The 19,872-nt window shown below is 36.8% G+C and overlaps 1 protein-coding gene across 1 annotated transcript in view; it reads right to left on the bottom strand.

Moving 5' to 3' along the window:
* Positions 1–19,872, bottom strand: part of MKLN1 (muskelin 1) — a 186,907-nt gene that overhangs the window by 83,437 nt on the left and 83,598 nt on the right. The window contains exons 7-8 of the mRNA XM_047096606.1: positions 2,312–2,389; positions 292–357 (exon numbers count right to left, since the gene is read on the bottom strand). Coding sequence (XP_046952562.1) covers positions 292–357; positions 2,312–2,389 — 144 coding nt within the window. The remainder of the gene's footprint in view (positions 1–291; positions 358–2,311; positions 2,390–19,872) is intronic.

The following is a 19,872-nucleotide window of genomic DNA, read 5'->3' as shown; positions in this document are numbered from 1 at the left end:
AGTTTGCTATGAAAATCAAAAACATATACAATCACACACACAGAGCTACAAAGGGCTACACGTTTCTTTTAGTTTATCTAATGTTCTCTGTGCAGCAGCCTCTCCTCTCTCTTATGTCGCTACCTTGTCTATATTAAAGCTATGGCTAATGTCCATTTTCTTTGCAACTTGGTTATGGTCGATAACATTTAACCTCTGCAATGGATGGGAAAAAGTACATTCGTGCTTACCTGATACTTTTAAATGTGTAATTTTTAAACGAATTTGCTTTCCACTGCAAGTATTCCTCACCTGTTTGAACATCAATAACCATCTGATGGCCCCCTCTCATTCCTGGTCGGTTATCTTCTCCATCACCTGAAGAAGAAACAATATTTTATTTTAAAAGAATAACACAGAATAACTGTAAATCTAGACTAACTTCGTAAGTCTGTAACGAGTAGTGTAAATAATACATTTACTCATTCAATATTAAGAACCAGTAAAAAGACTCAAAAGAAGAGTGTAACTGTATTTACAGTAATTACCTTGCTCCTTTTCCTGCTTTCTTTCAGGCTATTAATGCAACAGGAAACTATTTTCAATGTATTTATGACCAGTGCCATAAATCAGCAAGAACAGAGGATATTCCACAAAAGCATAAGACAATAAACTCTAAAGTACTGGAGTGACACAGTAAAGGTGGAAAGCAGTTACAGGTCTCTGTACCAGGCATACCTAACTTAGTATAATGAATTTCAAAGTTCATACAGCTAGCTACTGAAAACCAAGATGTTATCAAGTTTCATATTAATTTATATTACCGCATAGTTTACCAAATATTTTGAGTACTGACTGAGAAGTGTTAAGATTTACTTCCTTTTGATTCCTATTTCCATCACAGAGCTTAATGGGAAGTTTGAAATATAATCAAGGAAACTTTAAAACTTCTGTAGAACTACTGTTCAACTTGTATCAAATCTTACTTTATACCAAATCTTGTATTAATGAAGATATAACTTCATTTCAGTGGTTCAGTAGGGTTGTAGAATTCTAATGTCTTACTTAATGTAAACCAAAAAACCTAAGAGTTTCTTTATACCTCTCCTAATAATTGAAATGCATTACTTTGGTTAATAATTTTCCCTGTATCAGCTTTCTCCTATGTAAAACAGGGACCATCCAAGATTTTACTAATTTCACAGGGGTACCGTGAAAAAGACTGAAATGTCAGTTCTCATATGCAGAAAGAAAATGAGATGCGAAACAGAAACATTCCATTACTACTATGTTCAAGGACCATTCCTTCAGAAGTTCTCTGTAAACCTTCTCCTTTCCAATAGTTAAGATTTTGCAGCTCATTCTATTGAAGTTTGATCTTTTCTTCCTTCTTCCCCCCCAATCAGGATTGCCATTTTCAAGAATAGACTAAAACACTAACATTTGCATTTTATATATTTAATCCATTAGTTTTCCAATACACAACTAAAATCTGTCTGCTACGTGTTTCTCTGATGAAAATTACCTCAAAAATGACTGATAAAGGAGAAACGACGTCTGAATAATAGAAATTATGGAGGTTCATAAGCAATTTTTCCCAGTATATTAATGTTTAACACCATCAGGGGAGAGCTTTCTCACAATTAAAGAGAAGGGTTTAGCAATTTATGAAGTCTGTAGGAAAAAGTTAAATATCCATAGAACTGTCTTTCCTTAATGCAAGTAACTGCACTAACCAATTGCTACACTTTCCACTATGTTAACCATCTGGCAAAGCAGGGAGTCAAGAACAAGAAGTACCCTCTAGGGTCAACAGCTCAAAGATGGAAGCAAGAGTCCAAGGGTTTAAGGCTCCAAAGTCACTGTGATGCTCAATATAAGTGCCTGTGAAGAGTTAACCGTACTAGTTTTTATTTTTATTAGGGTTACTACACTAGTTTTCATTAATATACGCTTAAAATGTTCCATGGATTTAGACTGGTAGGCCCCATTCCTACTTTTCTCATAAGCCCTGTTAGCTTCAGCGAGCAATTCTGCAGAATCGAAGGTTTATCAGGAACATGTCTAGCATTACAATACATATGCCCATAATTTTACAGTACCTCTATAAAGGCAGTTTATGAGGGTATTCTGTGTGAAAACCGCTCAGCCTTCTGTTTTAGTGGTGAAACAAAAAGATTCAAGAGAAAAATATAATAAACTAACTCATCTAGTTAAGGTACCTAGGTCTTGTTTTAAACACCTGCTTTTCCTTAGCAAAGCATTGGATAACTTGAGAAGAGTGAAGCTGAGACATGACAGCAAGACTCACAATCTAGAAAACAGGGCTTACCCTTGGTGCTTTTGGGAATGATTTGACTCCATCGTGGCTTATATTCTTGTTGACTGATATACTGATTGAATAAACCATCTGCAAATATCAAAGAATGAGAGAGAATTTTACATTAACCGGCTTATGCTTTTTATTATAGTGAAAAAAAAAAGCCTTCATTAAGGGAAATTACGAATATGTCATTAATACACTAAGAATAGCACACTTCCATAAAATGTGTCACTTCAGTTCTCACGTTATCTCAAATATAAATAGTACAGTACTAGTTGACACACCCATGTAAACAAACTCTTTTAGTGGCAGCTCATACTCAATTTACTGCTTTCCCTGTTTTGGTCGCTACTAAGAAAAGACTACAGAAGAAACTTTGCCCTGCAACAACTCTGGTCCAGGCCCTTATAGCTTCAGGAAAAACAAAGTGAAAATTCATATTAAAGTGAAAATTCCATTTTTACATCATTTTCTTTGAGTACAAAACTACAGAGATAGAAGTACCAGGTTACATATTTACCAAATACTTATGAAATGTTAAAATTCATTCTGTCTTAGTTAAGACAGACTAAATATGATTTAATTCTAAAATCAACTTTATAGGGGCACCTGGGTGGCTCAGTCGGTTAAGTGTCTGACTTCGGCTCAGATCATGATCTTGCAATTCGTGGGTTCGAGCCCCGTGTCGGGCTCTGTGCTGACAGCTCAGAGCCTGGAGCCTGCTTTGGATCTGTGTCTCCCCCTCTCTCTGCCCTCCCCCCCATCACTCTGTCTCTCTCTCTCTAAAAAATAAACAAACATTAAAAAAAAATTAAAACACCTTATGAACGAGGCATTATCATCTCCATTTTTACACATAGGGAGATGTGTGTTTACAGAAATGAAGGAACCTCACTAAAATCATGCAGCATTTAGTGGTGGACAGAGATTTATGTTTCACTGTTTTACTTCTGAATTTATTATTTCATCGATAAATTCTTAATCTACTTCTTAAGAGTTGTTACACTAGTTGCCATAGTGATTATGAAGACTGAACTACCCACATATATATCCATTTCATCCCAAATAATTATCAAAACCTAATCCCATGCCCATCAACAAAGATTAGTTTAGGAATGGTGTGGAACTCAATTCTGGCTAATGTGTCCAATGTTCCCTTTGCTTCTAAACAGACATACCGAAAAGAAAAATCTACTTCTATTCCTCTGGAAACTTTCCTATCTGTATGCAATATACATAACTGCTACAGCCAATCTGTAGAGGCAGGAGAATGAAGTCAATTCTCTAATGATGACAATGCAGAGAGAGAAAAAGAAACTGCATCACTGAACTAACAATGAACTCTACCTCTGGACTTCTTATTATGTCATATAATAACATTTTCTTACCTTTTTAAAAATATGTTTGTTTACTTATTTTTGAGAGAGCGAGCACGAGCAAGAGCGAGAGTGTCCACAAGCTGGGGAGGGGCAGAGAGAGAGAAAAAAAAACAGAAAATCCCAAGCAGGCTCTGCACTGTCAGCCCAGAGCCCAATATGGGGCTTGAACCCAGAGACCATAAGATTATGATCTGAGCTGAAATCAAGAGTTGCTTAACTGACTGAGCCATCAAGGCATCCCTACATTTTCTTCAACAAGAGTTTTCTTTTACATGAATCCAAATAGATTCTAAAGACAACTTTATTGTAAATTCTATCATTTGACTCTGAAAAAAGGTTTTCCCTTTTACTTTATTTAGTCCCTGAACGTAAATTTGTAAGTAAAACTGTCTGTTCTCCATGACTGTGTAATACACAGAAATCTCCCTAATTTCTTTCTTTTCTGGGTAATTATGAAGATCAATTATAACCATACCCTTTAGCTTTCAACTCTTTTCAGAGGACTTTAACTGAAAGCTTCCATCTTGGGATATACACTCCTCTAGCTGTTCTTTTTCTTTGCCTTTAGGTCTTCAACAAATTTCTCGCAAAAAGAAAGTTCTAATATTCATCTTCCCTTTTTTTTTTTTTCAACGTTTTTTATTTATTTTTGGGACAGAGAGAGACAGAGCATGAACGGGGGAGGGGCAGAGAGAGAGGGAGACACAGAATCGGAAACAGGCTCCAGGCTCTGAGCCATCAGCCCAGAGCCTGACGCGGGGCTCGAACTCACGGACCGCGAGATCGTGACCTGGCTGAAGTCGGACGCTTTACCGACTGCGCCACCCAGGCGCCCCATCATCTTCCCTTTTTTAAAATAGCACTCACACATTAGCATTTATATTTTAATTGTCAAAGGGGAACAAGGGGTGCCTGGGTAGCTCAGTCGGTTAAGTTTCTGACTCTTGATCTCAGCTTAGGTCTTGATCTCAAAGTTGTGAGTTCAAGCCCCACAATAGGCTCAGAAAAAAAAAAAAAAGTATGAGGAACAAGTAGATTCATGACTTATTTTAGTGAGTGTTTCTATCATAATCCACCCCCTGCATGCTTTTCTTTTCTTTTTTAAGTTTTTTTTAATGTTCATATATTTCTGAGAGACAGAGAGAGACAGAAACAGAGTGTGAGCAGGGGAGGAGCAGAGAGACAGGGAGACACAGAATCGCAAGCAGGCTCCAGGCTCTGAACTGTCAGCACAGAGACCAATGTGGGGCTGGAACCCACCAACTGTAAGATCATGACCTGAGCTGAAGTCGATGTTAAACGGACTGAGCCATCCAGGTGTCCCTCCCCTGTGGGCTTTCCTGATAATTCTTGCCCATCCAGCCTACTCTGACCAATACTCTTCTCCCATTAAAAGACTGGAAATCTTTTTGCAGATAAAATGTTGTGGGGCTCTGTTAGTAACGGTAAGTTGTGAGACACATAAAAGTTACATAATCCTTTTTCCAAAACCTGAAACAGAAGATAAAATTATTTGATAAAGATTTAAAAATATACATTAATTTTAAAATATATATTAATTCTACATAATGGCTAACTGAAGAGAAATGAAAAAAGTAAAAGATGGGAATATACAGAGATGAGTAGAAAACTAAGAAAGACAAACTGCAGACATGAAAAACACAAAGCAAAAATAGAGAAAATTAGAGAAGTCATAAATTTCACATTTTTAACAGTAACCAACTGCCATATTACCTACATCTCTCATACTAATTAGTTATACAACTTTGATAAGTAAGTTCCTTATCTCTAAAACTGGTGTTTAAGAGTTAGATAGGGCCAGTGGGGCACATGGGTGGCTCAGTTGATTAAGTGTCTTACTTCGGCTCAGGTCATGATCTCGCGGTTCACGGGTTCGAACCTCCCATCAAGCTCTGTGCTGACAGCTCAGAGTCTGGAGCTGACTTTGGATTCTGTGTCTCCCTTTCTCTCTGTTCCTCCCCTGCTCATGCTGTCACGCTGTCTGTCTCTCTCTCTCTCAAAAAGCTGGATAGAGCCAGTGGTTCCTTCCAAATTCTGGCACACTAAGATTACACCACCGTTACAACCAATATATTTACTGAACTACATGTGTCAGGTGATTCCACCTTATGTTCGTCTTAGAAAAGTCTCCATCTCCTCTTTCTCCTTAAGCCTTGCAGCACTATTCTGAAAGAGAACTCAAATCCACTGGGGAAAATTCTTCTGAGAGCTGCTAAGGCAGTGATCACATCAACAGTTCCAATCCAATGGATGACCCCATCCCTGATCTTTAAAGTCCTTCTGCACACTGCAAGTAAAATTAAGCTCTCTAATTGTTTCTTCAGCCAATCCTTTCACCCCAACTCTTACTAACCTAAAAAGCACACAAATACTCATCAAGATCTTCATGTTGGTTTTTTTTTCTATCAAATACAACTGACCTAAGAAAATACTGTCAGTAATTTTCAAAGTAAAAAGAACAAACCCCCCAACATTATATAATTTTTGCAAAATAATTTGTAAATATACACAGACACACAGATGGAAAAAAAATACAACAGTGCCATACATTGAAAAGGTGTGATTTTCTTTGGTTTCCAGGTTTAGGACGATTTTTTATTTGGGTATTTTTATTTGTACTTTACTGTTTCCTCAATTGTTTTGCATCGAGTACTACAATTACCAGAAGAAAAGCCACAAAGCAACTAAATATATGGAATTATTTCTAAACCTCAGAAGAACTTTGTAACATATTGTTATTATAACATAATGTAACAAAAACCATTTTCATAGCCTTTGTTACTCCTGAAATGTCTATTCTTCACAACTCACTAGACACATCCACATTTCATCAGTGCTTTTATACACTGATGTTAGCTTGTTTTTAACAAGGACAAAGAGCCAAATACACCCAAAGTATTTACAATCAGGCTTGCAGAGGATATTACTTGCAAAATTTAAAATATTAAGTACTCCATGGGTTGTCTGGGTGGCTCCATCAATTAAGAGTCTGACTCTTGGTTCAGGTCATGATCTCATGGTTCTTGAGTTTGAGTCCCGCTTCAGGCTGCATGCTGAGACTGCGGAGCCTGTTTGGGATTCTCTCTTTCCCTCTCTGCCCTTTCCCCACTCATGCACACTCTCTCTCTCTGAAAATAAATAATAAACTTAAACAAAATTAATCTTCTCATGAATAATGATAGTTAATAGCATAGCATCAGATATACTCAGTATATAATAAACGCTTAGAGGGGCACCTGGGTGTCTCGGTTAAGTGTCCGACTTTGGCTCGGGTCACAATCTCACAGTTTGTGAGTTCGAGCCCCAAGTTGGGCTCTGTGCTGACAGCTGAGCCTGGAGCCTGCTTTGGATTCTGTGCCTCCTTCTCTCTCTCTCTGCGCCTCCCCTCCCCCCCACCCCATCTTAAAAATAAACATTAAAAAAAATTGAAGAGGGGCGCCTGGGTGGCGCAGTCAGTTAAGCGTCCGACTTCAGCCAGGTCACGATCTCGCGGTCTGGGAGTTCGAGCCCCGCGTCAGGCTCTGGGCCTGGAGCCTGTTTCCGATTCTGTGTCTCCCTCTCTCTCTGCCCCTCCCCCGTTCATGCTCTGTCTCTCTCTGTCCCAAAAATAAATAAACGTTGAAAAAAAAATTTAAAAAAAAAAAATTGAAGAAAAAATAAAAGCTTAGAATAGAAAAAAAAGGCAGGGGACAGGCAGAGTTTCCTAGCCACATGGTTGACATTTTTTCTCTGAGTCATCTTAATGTTACTAAGTATCTTACATTAAAACAAAATGCTCATAAAACTCCTACTTTCAATAAAGCATTTTCTTAGCATATAATGGCACCCTAACAAGTCACAGCATTTTCCCCAGAGTAGTCAAGCAAACATTTGAAAAAAAAATTATTTGGGGAACTTTTAAATTTGTCTCCATCTCTCCCTAATGAATTCCTTTTGTGTTCACTATTCTAAAAGACAACAATTCTCTTTGATGTCTCCTACTCTTCTGTGGAGACTATTATGAAACCTAAAGAAAATTATTCAGATATAACATTATAAAATCTAGAAATAGCTTTTCAAAAAAGATCTTACCAAAGAAAAAGAACTGACTTTTGCTGAGTACCAAATGTGAGCAAGACACCACAAAGGTTAAACTAATTTACTCCTTAAAATAAACCTATGGAATGATGATTACTAATTATTGCAAAGATTAAAAAGTCAAAGTTCAGAAAAGTTAAATAACATGCCCAAGGACTCTAAAAAAAAAATATATATATCTTTATATATATATATATATATATACACACACACACACACCTATATATATACCTCTCTATATATATACCTATATATATACCTTTATATATATGTGTGTGTGTGTATATATATACACACACCTTTATATATACATATACCTGTATATATATATATATATATATATATATATATATATATATATAAAACAGACTAACAGACATAGGACGGATCAGTTTGTTTTTAATTACATCTAAGATAAAACACTAATAGACATGGCAAAATTTACCTATTCAATTACACATGGAAAAAAAAGCAAGACTTTGGAAAATAAAACTTGCCATACCAAATCATTCTACTACATATTAAACAAATCCAATATTAAAAGAATAAAACTAAAAGAGTTGAAAAAATTATTTTTGATTTAAAGGAAACAATGTAATCTCCCTATAAAAACCTATGGGCTGCTGTGGCTAAAGTTTACTTGTTATGTTTCATTTCTTCCCTGGAATGCTGGTTTGTCCCTACTCTGGATTACTTACTTACCCAAAGCATTCCTGTCAGTTGGAAATGGTTCCTTATAAGCAATGGCTTGTTTGAGAATCTAGCTATTCTACCAAAAAACAAAACACTTCTTCTTTTGGAGAAATCATGGCTTAACATAAGACAAAGGTAGAAATCTATGAATTCCAGCCCTCTCATATTCCTTTCTACACTCCACCTACCCAACTCTACTATTAGTTTACTGACCTTCTTACATGTTACAGTATTAAATCATCTAACCACTCCATATCAAAAATTCTATTAACAATTTTTAAAAAGCTTGCATTGTACAGAGGAACGTGATAAACGAAGGATGACTCTCGTTTAATCTATTCTAATATGCATTACTGCCTCTTGCCAGGTAATCTGGGTTACCAATAAATAGTCCAGATTGGATCTGGAGTATGTTACATGGAGTGGCTACTTTCAGCGGAATAACATGCTTTAAGAATCTTCTTTTATGTCTTCAAAAAGAAAAGTAATAATGGAAATGTTTATTAAGGCTTTGGTAAATATTAAAATTGCTTTAAATCCATAAGAGATATACTAAAGAAACTTTACTTTTTTAATAGAAAAAGTGAAATGTCTAGAAATCGAACAAGCTTGAAATCCCTTGAAACGATCAATAAAAATGCTGCAAAGACTAAATAAAGCAGGGTAAAGATTTTTTCAAAATATGTTGATTTCGGTATCTTAAATTAAAATTACCTTTACCTCTTTTAATTTAAAAGAATTCCCTTTTAAGATCTGAAAATAAATAAAAAATTGACACCTCTCCACCCTAAACAGTTTCAGCATGTTTCCTATATTTCTAATTCTTGAAAGATCTTGCCTTTTGTTTCAGTATTCCTACTTGTAGGTATTTTATATGACTCAGCAAAAACTTAGACTATTAAAACAAATTAAAAACTGAGGCATTTAAACATTCTTGTGAACTATCTAAGTTTAAAAATTACTTCTATGTTTTAAGAGGAAGCCAGGCAGTTGCTAATATTTCTATTTCTGACAAACATCAAAAGCAGGAAATCAGAAGGGTCTGATAAAAAGTAAAACTACCCAAAAGAAATGAAAATATCACTTAGGAGAAAGCATGCTATTACCTAGTTGCTAACAATTTTCTAACTATTTAAAGTCTCCAGGTCCAATACCACCTCATTTTTTTCACCTATGATTAAGACTATAATAAACACATTTCATACAGTCCTAACTAGGCACAAGATGTTCTTGTCTCTAGTAGTGAATATCCTCTCAAAAAGGACATGATAAAAAAATGCAACTTAGGAAGTTTTTACCAAAAGAAAAAAAAAATTCAAACCTCATCAAAGATTAAAAAAAGAGAGAGAGAGCATGGATTATAGTACTGTAGCCTAAACCCAAACTTCTATCAGACTGATTTCTCATCAAAACAGAGATGACAGGGGCGCCTGGGTGGCTCAGTTGGATGAGCCTCTGACTTCGGCTCAGGTCATGATCTCACAGTCTATGGGTTCGAGTCCCGCATCAGGCTCTGTGCTGACACCTCAGAGCCTGGAGCCTGCTTCCGATCCTGTGTCTCCCTTTCTCTCTGCTCCTCCCCAACTCTCACTTTGTGCCATTCTGTCTCTCAAAAATAAATAAATGTAAAAAAATTAAAAAAAAAAAAAAGAGATGACATTCAAAAGAAATACAAAATCACTTATAGGCAGTAACTTGTAGAACATAAAGTCCTTTTTGATAATTCAAGAATAATAATGGCTGCATAAAGCAGATTTTTAAAAAAAAATATATGCTTTTCAGCAGTTTGTTAGAATTCTGCAAAGAGACATAATTATGGCAGTTTATACTACAATAATAATAACTACTGGGGAAACTGAAGCAGTAAACATTTACTAGGACAGGAAAGCATAGAAAAGTACGGATCCAAATCTTAGCTCTGCCACTTACCACCTGCACTATCTTAGGCAAACTGCTTTTTTTAGATGGGGATAACAACAGCGCTTACCCTAGAAGGTAGGTATGATAACTACATAAATTAATCCATAAATAGGGTTTAAAAAGGTAAATGGCACATTGCAAAGCCTTCAAATACATGTTAGTTATGACAGTGACAATGATGTGATATTTGGAACTATACTTAGCAGAAAACTAACCAGCTTTGATGCACAAAATGAGAAATACGGCACAAAAGCAAATAGGAGTGGAGAAGGGGGAGCAATTGATGTGTGGGAATAATAAAAAAGCGATCTTGGAAGAGCTGGCCTTGAAGAATTAGTTGGAAGTGAATAGTGATGGAAAGGAGTAATCAGGGCAGGGAACAAACAGGCATGAATGAACAGGAATTACAGAAAGAAGCAACATTTTGGATAGCAATCAGGGGGAAAAAAAGAGAGATTTTATATGATGAGTACTGCTGAGAAGAAACAGTATCTGAAAGGAAAAGAAGTATCATAAGGAAAAATCTTGCTATCCTGGAACACAGCCGTGTCTACTGACCCACAGGAACTTCCCTAAAATAGTTAGGAAAAACTCACCTCATTTAAAGATTAGTACTACTCAAGAATAATCAACTCAAGGGGCGCCTGGGTGGCGTAGTCGGTTAAGCGTCCGACTTCAGCCAGGTCACGATCTCGCGGCCCGTGGGTTCGAGCCCCGCGTCAGGCTCTGGGCTGATGGCTCAGAGCCTGGAGCCTGTTTCCGATTCTGTGTCTCCCTCTCTCTCTGCCCCTCCCCCGTTCATGCTCTCTCTCTGTCCCAAAAATAAATAAACGTTGAAAAAAAAAATTAAAAAAAAAAAGAATAATCAACTCAAGTTTCATACAAAGATATAAAAAGGAAAAGGAAGAAAGAAACTTTTTAAAGTGGCAAATGAATCTGATTCAACAGGAAGATGTATATAAAAACAACCAAATACCTCTCTATGGATGTAAAAAAGTTAAGCAACAACCCTCTCTATAAAACATTAAGAGATGTAAACAGTTGAAAAAGACACAGTAAAACAATAAAAGGAAATAAAACATAAATTGTCAGAGTTGAAGGTAAAGAGGAAGAAAAAAAAATATCACATAAATGAAGGCCAAAGTGCAAGGAGAGAAAACCCCACTTATAGTCATAGAAAGGAGATCAAGAATTTAGAGAAATTTGAAAACTTCAAAGTAAATGTGCATTTAAAAAGGATAAATGAGGGGCGCCTGGGTGGCGCAGTCGGTTAAGCGTCCGACTTCAGCCAGGTCACGATCTCGCGGTCCGGGAGTTCGAGCCCCGCGTCAGGCTCTGGGCTGATGGCTCGGAGCCTGGAGCCTGTTTCCGATTCTGTGTCTCCCTCTCTCTCTGCCCCTCCCCCGTTCATGCTCTGTCTCTCTCTGTCCCAAAAATAAATAAACGTTGAAAAAAAAAATTAAAAAAAAAAAAAGGATAAATGAGAAAATGAAAGAAATGAATGACAAAGGCAACATATATTTGACTAAAAGAAAACCAAAATACACAATAGTTAACAGGGCTGCCACACTGGTGTTGCCCTTTTAACGTAACCACAAAAATAGTCTAGGCACCTGGGTGGCTCAGTCGGTTGAGGGTCGACTTCGGCTCAGGTCTGATTTCATGGTGTCTGAGTTCAAGCCCTGCACTGGGCTCTGTGCTGACAGCTCAGAGCCTGAAGCCTGCTTCAGATTCTGTGTCTCCCTCTCTCTCTCTGCCCCTCCCCCGCCCACGCTCACTCTCTCTCTCAAAAATAAACATTAAAAAAATTAAAAAGAATAAAATAAAATCATCTAAAACAAAAATAAAATATTTAAACAGCCATAAAGAAAAAGAGTACATTCCAAGGAGCAACAGTTGAGAATTACAGTACACTCTCGACAGGAAAAATGGAAGCTAGTTAACTGTGGACTGATATCCAAAATGTATTTGAAGAAGAAAATAACCCTCAGGGTGCGTGGGTGTCTCAGTAGGTTTAGCGTCCAACTCTGGATTTTGGCCCAGGTCATGATCTCAGTTTGTGAGATCAAGCTCCACATTGGTCTGTGCACTGACAACGTGGGGCCTGCTTGGGATTCTCTCTCTCTCTCTCTCTCTCTCTCTCTCTCTCTCTCTGACCCTTCCTCACTCTCTCTCTCAAAATAAATAAATAAATAAAAATTTAAAAATATTAAAATTATAAAAGAAAAAAAAATACTGTCAACCTAGAATTCCATATTCAGCAAAAATATCCTTTAAGAAAAGAAATAAAATTTTCAAGCAAAGAAAAACCGAGAGAGTTCACCTACATTAGAAGAAATTCCAAAGGATATGCTTAAGGCAGAAGAAACTGATCCTAGATATAAGATCAAGGATGCAAACATCAACAAGAAACAAAAAAATTAGTAAATATTTAGGCAAACTTAATGAACACTGGCTGAAAGTTGAGTTTTATAGAGTCTTTTAATATGGTATCAAAATAATGGACAACAATAGCATATGAACTGGAAGGTGAATAGATGAGAGTTGAAAATCCACTAAGTTCTAGTACAGGAAAAGGGAAAAGGTACTGATGAATTCTGTTAAATATGTGTACTTGGTATAATTTCTAGACTAATCATATAGTCTAGATAAACAGAGTATGCTGCCTCCAAACAAACATAAGAAAAAAATGGGGCACTTGGGTGACTTGGTTGGGCATCCGACTCTTGATTTTGGCTCAGGTCATGGTCGCACAGTTCCTGGGTTGCAGTCCCATATCAGGCTCTGCACTGTCAGCATGGAGCCTACTTGGAGTTCTCTTTCCCTCTCTCTGTGTCCCTACCCCACTTGTGTGTGCGCTCTCTCTCTCTCAAAATAAATAAACAAACTTAAAAAAAAATAAAAAGAAAAACAATGAAAAGATTAAAAGCAAGAGACAACAACCAAAAAATGAAAGATACGGCAAAACATATACCGTAAAATGATAAGATTAAACCTATATATTTACCAATAATTCAATCATACGAAGTAAATAAATGCTCAAATCAAAAGAAGGCAGATTTTTTTTTTAAATCAAACTAAATCCTTCTTTTAAAAAAAGAATACAGAGGGGCACCTGGGTGGCTCATAGCATCTGACTTCAGCTCACATCGTGATCTCATGGTATGTGAGTTTGAGCTCTGCATCAGGCTCTGGGCTGACAGCTCAGAGCCTGGAGCCTGCTTCAGATTCTGTCTCCCTCTCTCTCTGCCCCTCCCCTGCTCATGCGTGCGCATGCTCCCTCTCTCTCTCTCAAATATAAATAAACATTAAAAATTAAAAATAAAAATAAAATAAAAAATAACAAAAGGATATATAACGGTTGAAAATAAAGGGTAAAAATAGATGTTATGCAAACACCAAATGAAAAGCTTAATGTAAGACAATTTATACCTTTTCTTTTTTTAAAAGTCAGCCACGCTGATCTTTTTTTTTTTTCAACGTTTATTATTTTTGGGACAGAGAGAGACAGAGCATGAACGGGGGAGGGGCAGAGAGAGAGGGAGACACAGAATCGGAAACAGGCTCCAGGCTCTGAGCCATCAGCCCAGAGCCTGACGCGGGGCTCGAACTCACGGACCGCGAGATCGTGACCTGGCTGAAGTCGGACGCTTAACCGACTGCGCCACCCAGGCGCCCCAATTTATACCTTTTCAAGCAAAAACACCACTAGAGATAAAAACACATATCATAATGATAAAAGATTTAATTCAAAATTAAGGAATTTAATATGTATATATACCTAGAAACATGGCTTTCAAAATCTATAAAGCAAAATTTGACAGAACTATGAGACAGGCAATTCTAAAATCACACTGGAAAGTTTAATATTTTTCTTAGTAACTGAGAGAATCAGATAAAATCACTCTCAGTAAAGAAAATTTATGAAACATGGTTAGCAAACTGGACCAATTGGGCATATATAGAAAATTGCCTTAACAAAGAATTCATTTTCTGTCCAAGTATGTATGATATGTTTATTATAGAAATTAAACAGACTGGACCATAGAAAGTCTTATCAAATTTCAAAGAACTAGAATCCTATAAATATATACTGTATTTATAAATAAATTTATAAATAAATAAGTTTATAAATAAATCCTATAAATACAATACATGCATTCATGCCAGAAATCAGTTACAACAATAAAAAAAAATCATAACATATTTGGAAATTAAAAACAAAACTACATTTCTATCTAACTATGGCTCACAAAAGAGCCATATTATTTCATAATGAAATTACTGAACTGGACAAAAATGAAAATACTTCATAGCACAAGTAAAAAAAGAAGTAGAGGGGGATTTATATCCTTAAATGCATACATGGGAAAATAACAAAGTCTGGAAATTAATATGCCAAGCATGCATCTCAGTAAGTTATAAAAAGACAGCAAATTAATGCCAAAGAGAGAAAGAAGACACATTAAACATAAAGCATAAGTCGAAGATATTAGAAATAATGGAAAGAATCAACAAACCAGAAATTGGTTTCTTCAAAAGACCAGTATATACTTGATAAGCTTCTGGTGACAGTAAGAGTGATGGGGGGAAAAAAAGAATTCATAAATGAGAAACAGAAAGAATGAAAAGAGACATTTCAAGAAGTCCTGAAAACATTAAACAAGGGGATATCATGTATATTTTCATGCCCACAAGTTTGAAATTTTAAGTGAAACTGACAAACTCCTAGAAAAAGATATCTTGTTAAACGCTCAACCAACCAAACAACCCTGAACAGTCCTACATTTAAAGAAGTTGAATTGATAGACAAAAGTATTTCCTCCAAGCAATTTTGAAGCACAGACAGCATAATGACAAGTTCTACCAAGCACATGAGAAAGAATTCAAATCTTACACATACTCAGATTACAGGAAGAAAAGTTTAGCTCAACCTTTTCTGTGAGATCAGTGTAACAATGATGCTAGTAAACCTGAAGAGAAATGTAAAAATTACAAGGCCAATCTTACTAATGAAAATAGTTGGAAGAATTCTAACAAAACATTAGTCCATCTATGTCCAAAATAGACCAAAAATTATATAAGGAAGATAGGCTTATCTGAGAAATGAGAAGTTAAATATATCTGAGGTTTAACATTAGAAAATCAATCACTGATTTCACATATTAATAGAATTTAGGAGGAAAAAATCGTATCACAAAAGATAGACAAAAAGTTTAATAACATAAACTCTTAGCAATCTAGGAATCTAATACAGAAGCTCCAAAACCCCAGATCAAGTAAGATACTTTGCAATGAAATGCTGAAAACATTTCTTTTGAGATAAGGATATCCACTATCATTATGTCATCTCACCCTTGTACTAGATATCCTGACCAAAAGATTAAGCACAAGAGAACAAAATAAGGCATAAGGAGGGTTGGAAAGAAAAGTGTGCCATTATGCATACGTATTTTAAACTGAACAGGAGTGAAAACACAACAAAGCAGAATTTGTGATATACAGCTAGCAGTGTTTATGTCACTGTCTGGATCCCAAGAACCACCAGCTCGTACTTACGAGCATTTGTCTTGTTTTTCCTTAAGCTCTTCTTTCTGGTTTAGCTCTTAACTCAGGCAAATGAAACCTGAAACCACTCATGAGGTGATGGCAAGGGCCCTGACAAGACCCCACAGGCTCAGACCACCCAGACCTTTTCAGCTAAACTCCTAACTCCCGTGCAGAAGGACCATGGGGTGACCTCTGGAATGACTCACAACCACCTTTACCTCATTATAATACTAAAACCTCTGCCCAAAGAGGAGACTCGGCTTCATTTACATGACAAACAATCTGTGTGTAGGCACGTTTCCTTAAGGCACATGGTGACCTTATGCCCTTCTCTACAAGAGATCACAAGGCTTCCCAATCTAAATATTCATCATAACCCTAAACAAAAGGAACCCATTTATCCCCTCTTTGGGAGTCACAGTTTTGGAAGCCATCCCCTGTGATCTCCTTCTATGCTACAGTTTTCTTTGTGCAACAACTCAACCTGGGGCAGTATCTGACTCACCAGGGAGCAAACTACATTTAAAAGAAAATTCTTTAACACTAAATGCTTGTATTAGTAAAGAAGGATCTCAAATTAATGGCCTCGGGTTTCATTTGTAAGAAATTAGAAAAAGAAGAGCAAATTAAAACTACACTATGCAGAAAAAAAAGAAAATAATAAAGGTAGAAATCAATGAAACAGAACAGAAGCACACACACACACACACACACACACACACACACACACACACACACAGGGGTGAGAGGAGAGAGAGAGGTAACAAAGAAACCAAAAGCTGTTTTCTTAAAATGAAACTAATAGATGTCTAGCCAGACTGCTGAGACAAAAAAGACGAATACAAAAGACAAAAATTACCACTATAAAAAATAAGACATAAAGGTGCCATAAAGGCATAAACAACTTTATGCCAATAAATGCACTAATTTAGATGAAATGGGCATGCCCTTTAAAAGGCACAAACCAGTGGGGCACCTGGGTGGCTCAGTCAGTTAAGCGCCCAACTCTTGGTTTTAGCTCAGGTCATGATCTCGCGATTTGTGGGATGGAGTCCCGCGTCGTGCTCTGCACTGACAGCTCAGACCCTGCTTGGGATTCTCTCTCTCCCTCTCTCTCTACCCCTCCCCTCCTCATGAGCTCTCTCTCTCTCTCAAAATAAATAACTTAAAAAAAAGACACAAACTACCCATGCTCACTCAGGATACATAGAATATGAACAGCCCTATAGCCATTAACAATACTAGATCTGTAGTTAAAAACCCTGCCACAGGGGCACCTGGGTGGCTCAGTCGGTTGAGCATCCGACTTCAGCTCAGGTCATGATCTCACAGTCTGTGAGTTCGAGCCCCGCATCGGGCTCTGTGCTGACAGCTCAGAGCCCGGGGCCTGTTTCAGATTCTGTGTCTCCCTCTCTCTCTGACCCTCGCCCGTTCATGCTCTGTCTCTCTCTGTCTCAAAAATAAATAAACGTTAAAAAAAAAATTAAAAAAAAAAAAAAACCCTGCCACAAAGTCTAGAAACTCCAACAAGCCTAGAGATCTCACTTAAAAAAAATGCTGACAGGGAAACAGGCCAGCCACATAATTAACCACCACTGCGTAAACCACGGGGTGAGAAGAAACAGATAAAAGAGGAGAAAGAAAAGGGAGAAGAAGAGGGAAAGTGGGAAGACGATAAAGACCTCCAGCTGAAACTTTTGGACCCTTTTATTAAACTTGATTTTACTAAACTTTACTAAACTTTATCACTCCCTTACCTCACAAAAGCAAACTTTAATTTCAAGAGGAAATAAGATAAACACTGCAAAGTGATGAGTTCCTGTTCCTAGGTGATTACTTTTGCCCATAATCACTGGACTCTACCTTTTCCCCAGACACTGTCAACAAAAAAGTAGCATTAATTGGTTCAGGAATCACCTGTCATGAAATTAAATGTAAATGCAGGGATGTTTCTTTCTCTTTTTTTTAATATGAAATTTATTGTCAAATTGGTTTCCATACAACACCCAGTGCTCATCCCAACAGGTGCCCTCAATACCCATCACCCTCCCTCAGTTTGTTCTCAGTTTTTAAGAGTCTCTTATGTTTTGCCTCCCTCCCTCTCTAACCTCTTTTTTTTTCCCCCTTCTCCTCCTCTATGGTCTTCTGTTAAATGCAGGGATGTTTCTAACAACTAGGAAGCCTATTAGACACTTTCTTAAAATACCATACTTGAAGAACATGCTAATATATACGAAAAATCATTTTTTGTTTCATCCATTATAAGATGTTTCATAGAAAATGCTTTTCATTCTCTCAACTTTCCTATTTAGCAAACAGGAACTTCTTGCCCTTCTCTATGTTTTTAGTGGAACACAAGCCAAAAAACTCTTCAGTGTTTACTTCCTTATTTGTCCAACAAATCATCATCAGTGAAGTCAGCAGCAACTGAACACCCCTGAAAGGAATGTTTATTAACTAAATACTGTTCCAAGCCAGTTTAGGAATACAAAAAAACATGACTTAGCTCTAAGTCTCAAGAACAGAGTTATGACCAATGTTCCCTAAACTCGGGTCCTTCCTAGAGCCAGTAAGTCTCTGTAGTATCAGAGTTTCACATAGTTTTAACAGTTTCTCTTATAGGAGTATATTTATAAAGACACAGTTTTTATTTAGTTTTTTAAATTTATTGTTTATTTTGAGAGTGAGCGAGCACATGAGCAGGGGAGGGGCAGAGAGAGGGTAGAGAGGAGAGAGAATCTCAAGCAGGTTCTGAGCTGTCAGTGAAGAGCCTGACTCAGGGCTCCATCTCAGGAACCATGATTATGACCTAATAAACCAAAACCAAGAGTTGGATGCTTAAGTGACTGGCCACTCAGGTGTCTCCTAAAGACACAATTTTTAAATATAACTGTTTCTAGCCTAGTCATAGCATAAAGTTGCCAGTTGCTTTTGTTGTCATTGTTATTTACCTTAATAAAATACTACATGCCTTAAAGATCTGAAACAAAAGTAACAAACCATGAAAGCACGTATGACTTCCTCATTCTCAGAAATGGCATACATAGGAGGGCCTGGGTGGCTCAGTTAGTTAACCTTCTGACTCTTGATTTAGACTCAGGTCATAATCTCATGTGTTTGTGAGATCAAGCCCAGATTGAACTCAGCATTGGGCTCATGGAGCCTGCTTGGGATTCTTTCCCTCCCTCTGTCTCTGCCCCTCCCCTGCTCATGTGTGCACGTGCTTTAACACATGCTCTTTCTCTCCCTCTCTGAAAATAAATAAAGATTAAAAAAAAATGGCATACATACATTTATACTTTCACTGGTGGCATTTGAATGGTTTGGGAAGAGATTAATAATCATACATATTCTATTTGTTTATATTCCAATGTTTATTCTATTACCAATATGGGAAAAATTTTTTTCTTCCCAATCTGCTCCCTAGTTCCTTTCCCCCTTCTACCTCACCCCAAACAGTAATCATTTATTTGCAAGAATCATTACCAAATAAATATAAATAAGCCCTAACAATGTATAAAGCTAAGAGACAAGTTGGTTATTACAAACCAATGAGGCCAAAAGCAATTCATTTTAAGTTAATTTAAAATTTATAAACTCAAAGTAGGCTGTACTGGTTCCATTTTCTTCAGTTGTAAAATATTCAACCTATCTGATAAATGAGCATCTAATAACAAATGGTAACAGCAATAAGATTAAACTATATGAAAGCACAGAACTGAGAAAGTCTATTTTTTTTCTCCCTATTAAAAAAATCACCAAATTTCATTCCACAAGTTTTATACTGAACACTGAGCTGTTTTTACTCACAGTGCTTCTGATACGAAATGTGTGGGGTTTTTTTTTTTCCACACCAACCATTTCTCCAATTTTCTGACACCAAATGGGATGTATCCAACATTTCAATTCTGGCACTATCTGCCTGAAGTT

The sequence above is a fragment of the Lynx rufus genome, unplaced genomic scaffold (genome assembly GCF_022079265.1).
Source record: "Lynx rufus isolate CCGP_SWC_20201006 ecotype Redwood Valley unplaced genomic scaffold, mLynRuf1.p SCAF_4, whole genome shotgun sequence".
Lineage (NCBI taxonomy): Eukaryota > Metazoa > Chordata > Mammalia > Carnivora > Felidae > Lynx > Lynx rufus.
The sequence above is the reverse complement of the archived record's forward strand: the minus strand, read 5'-3'. Positions and strand labels throughout refer to the sequence as shown.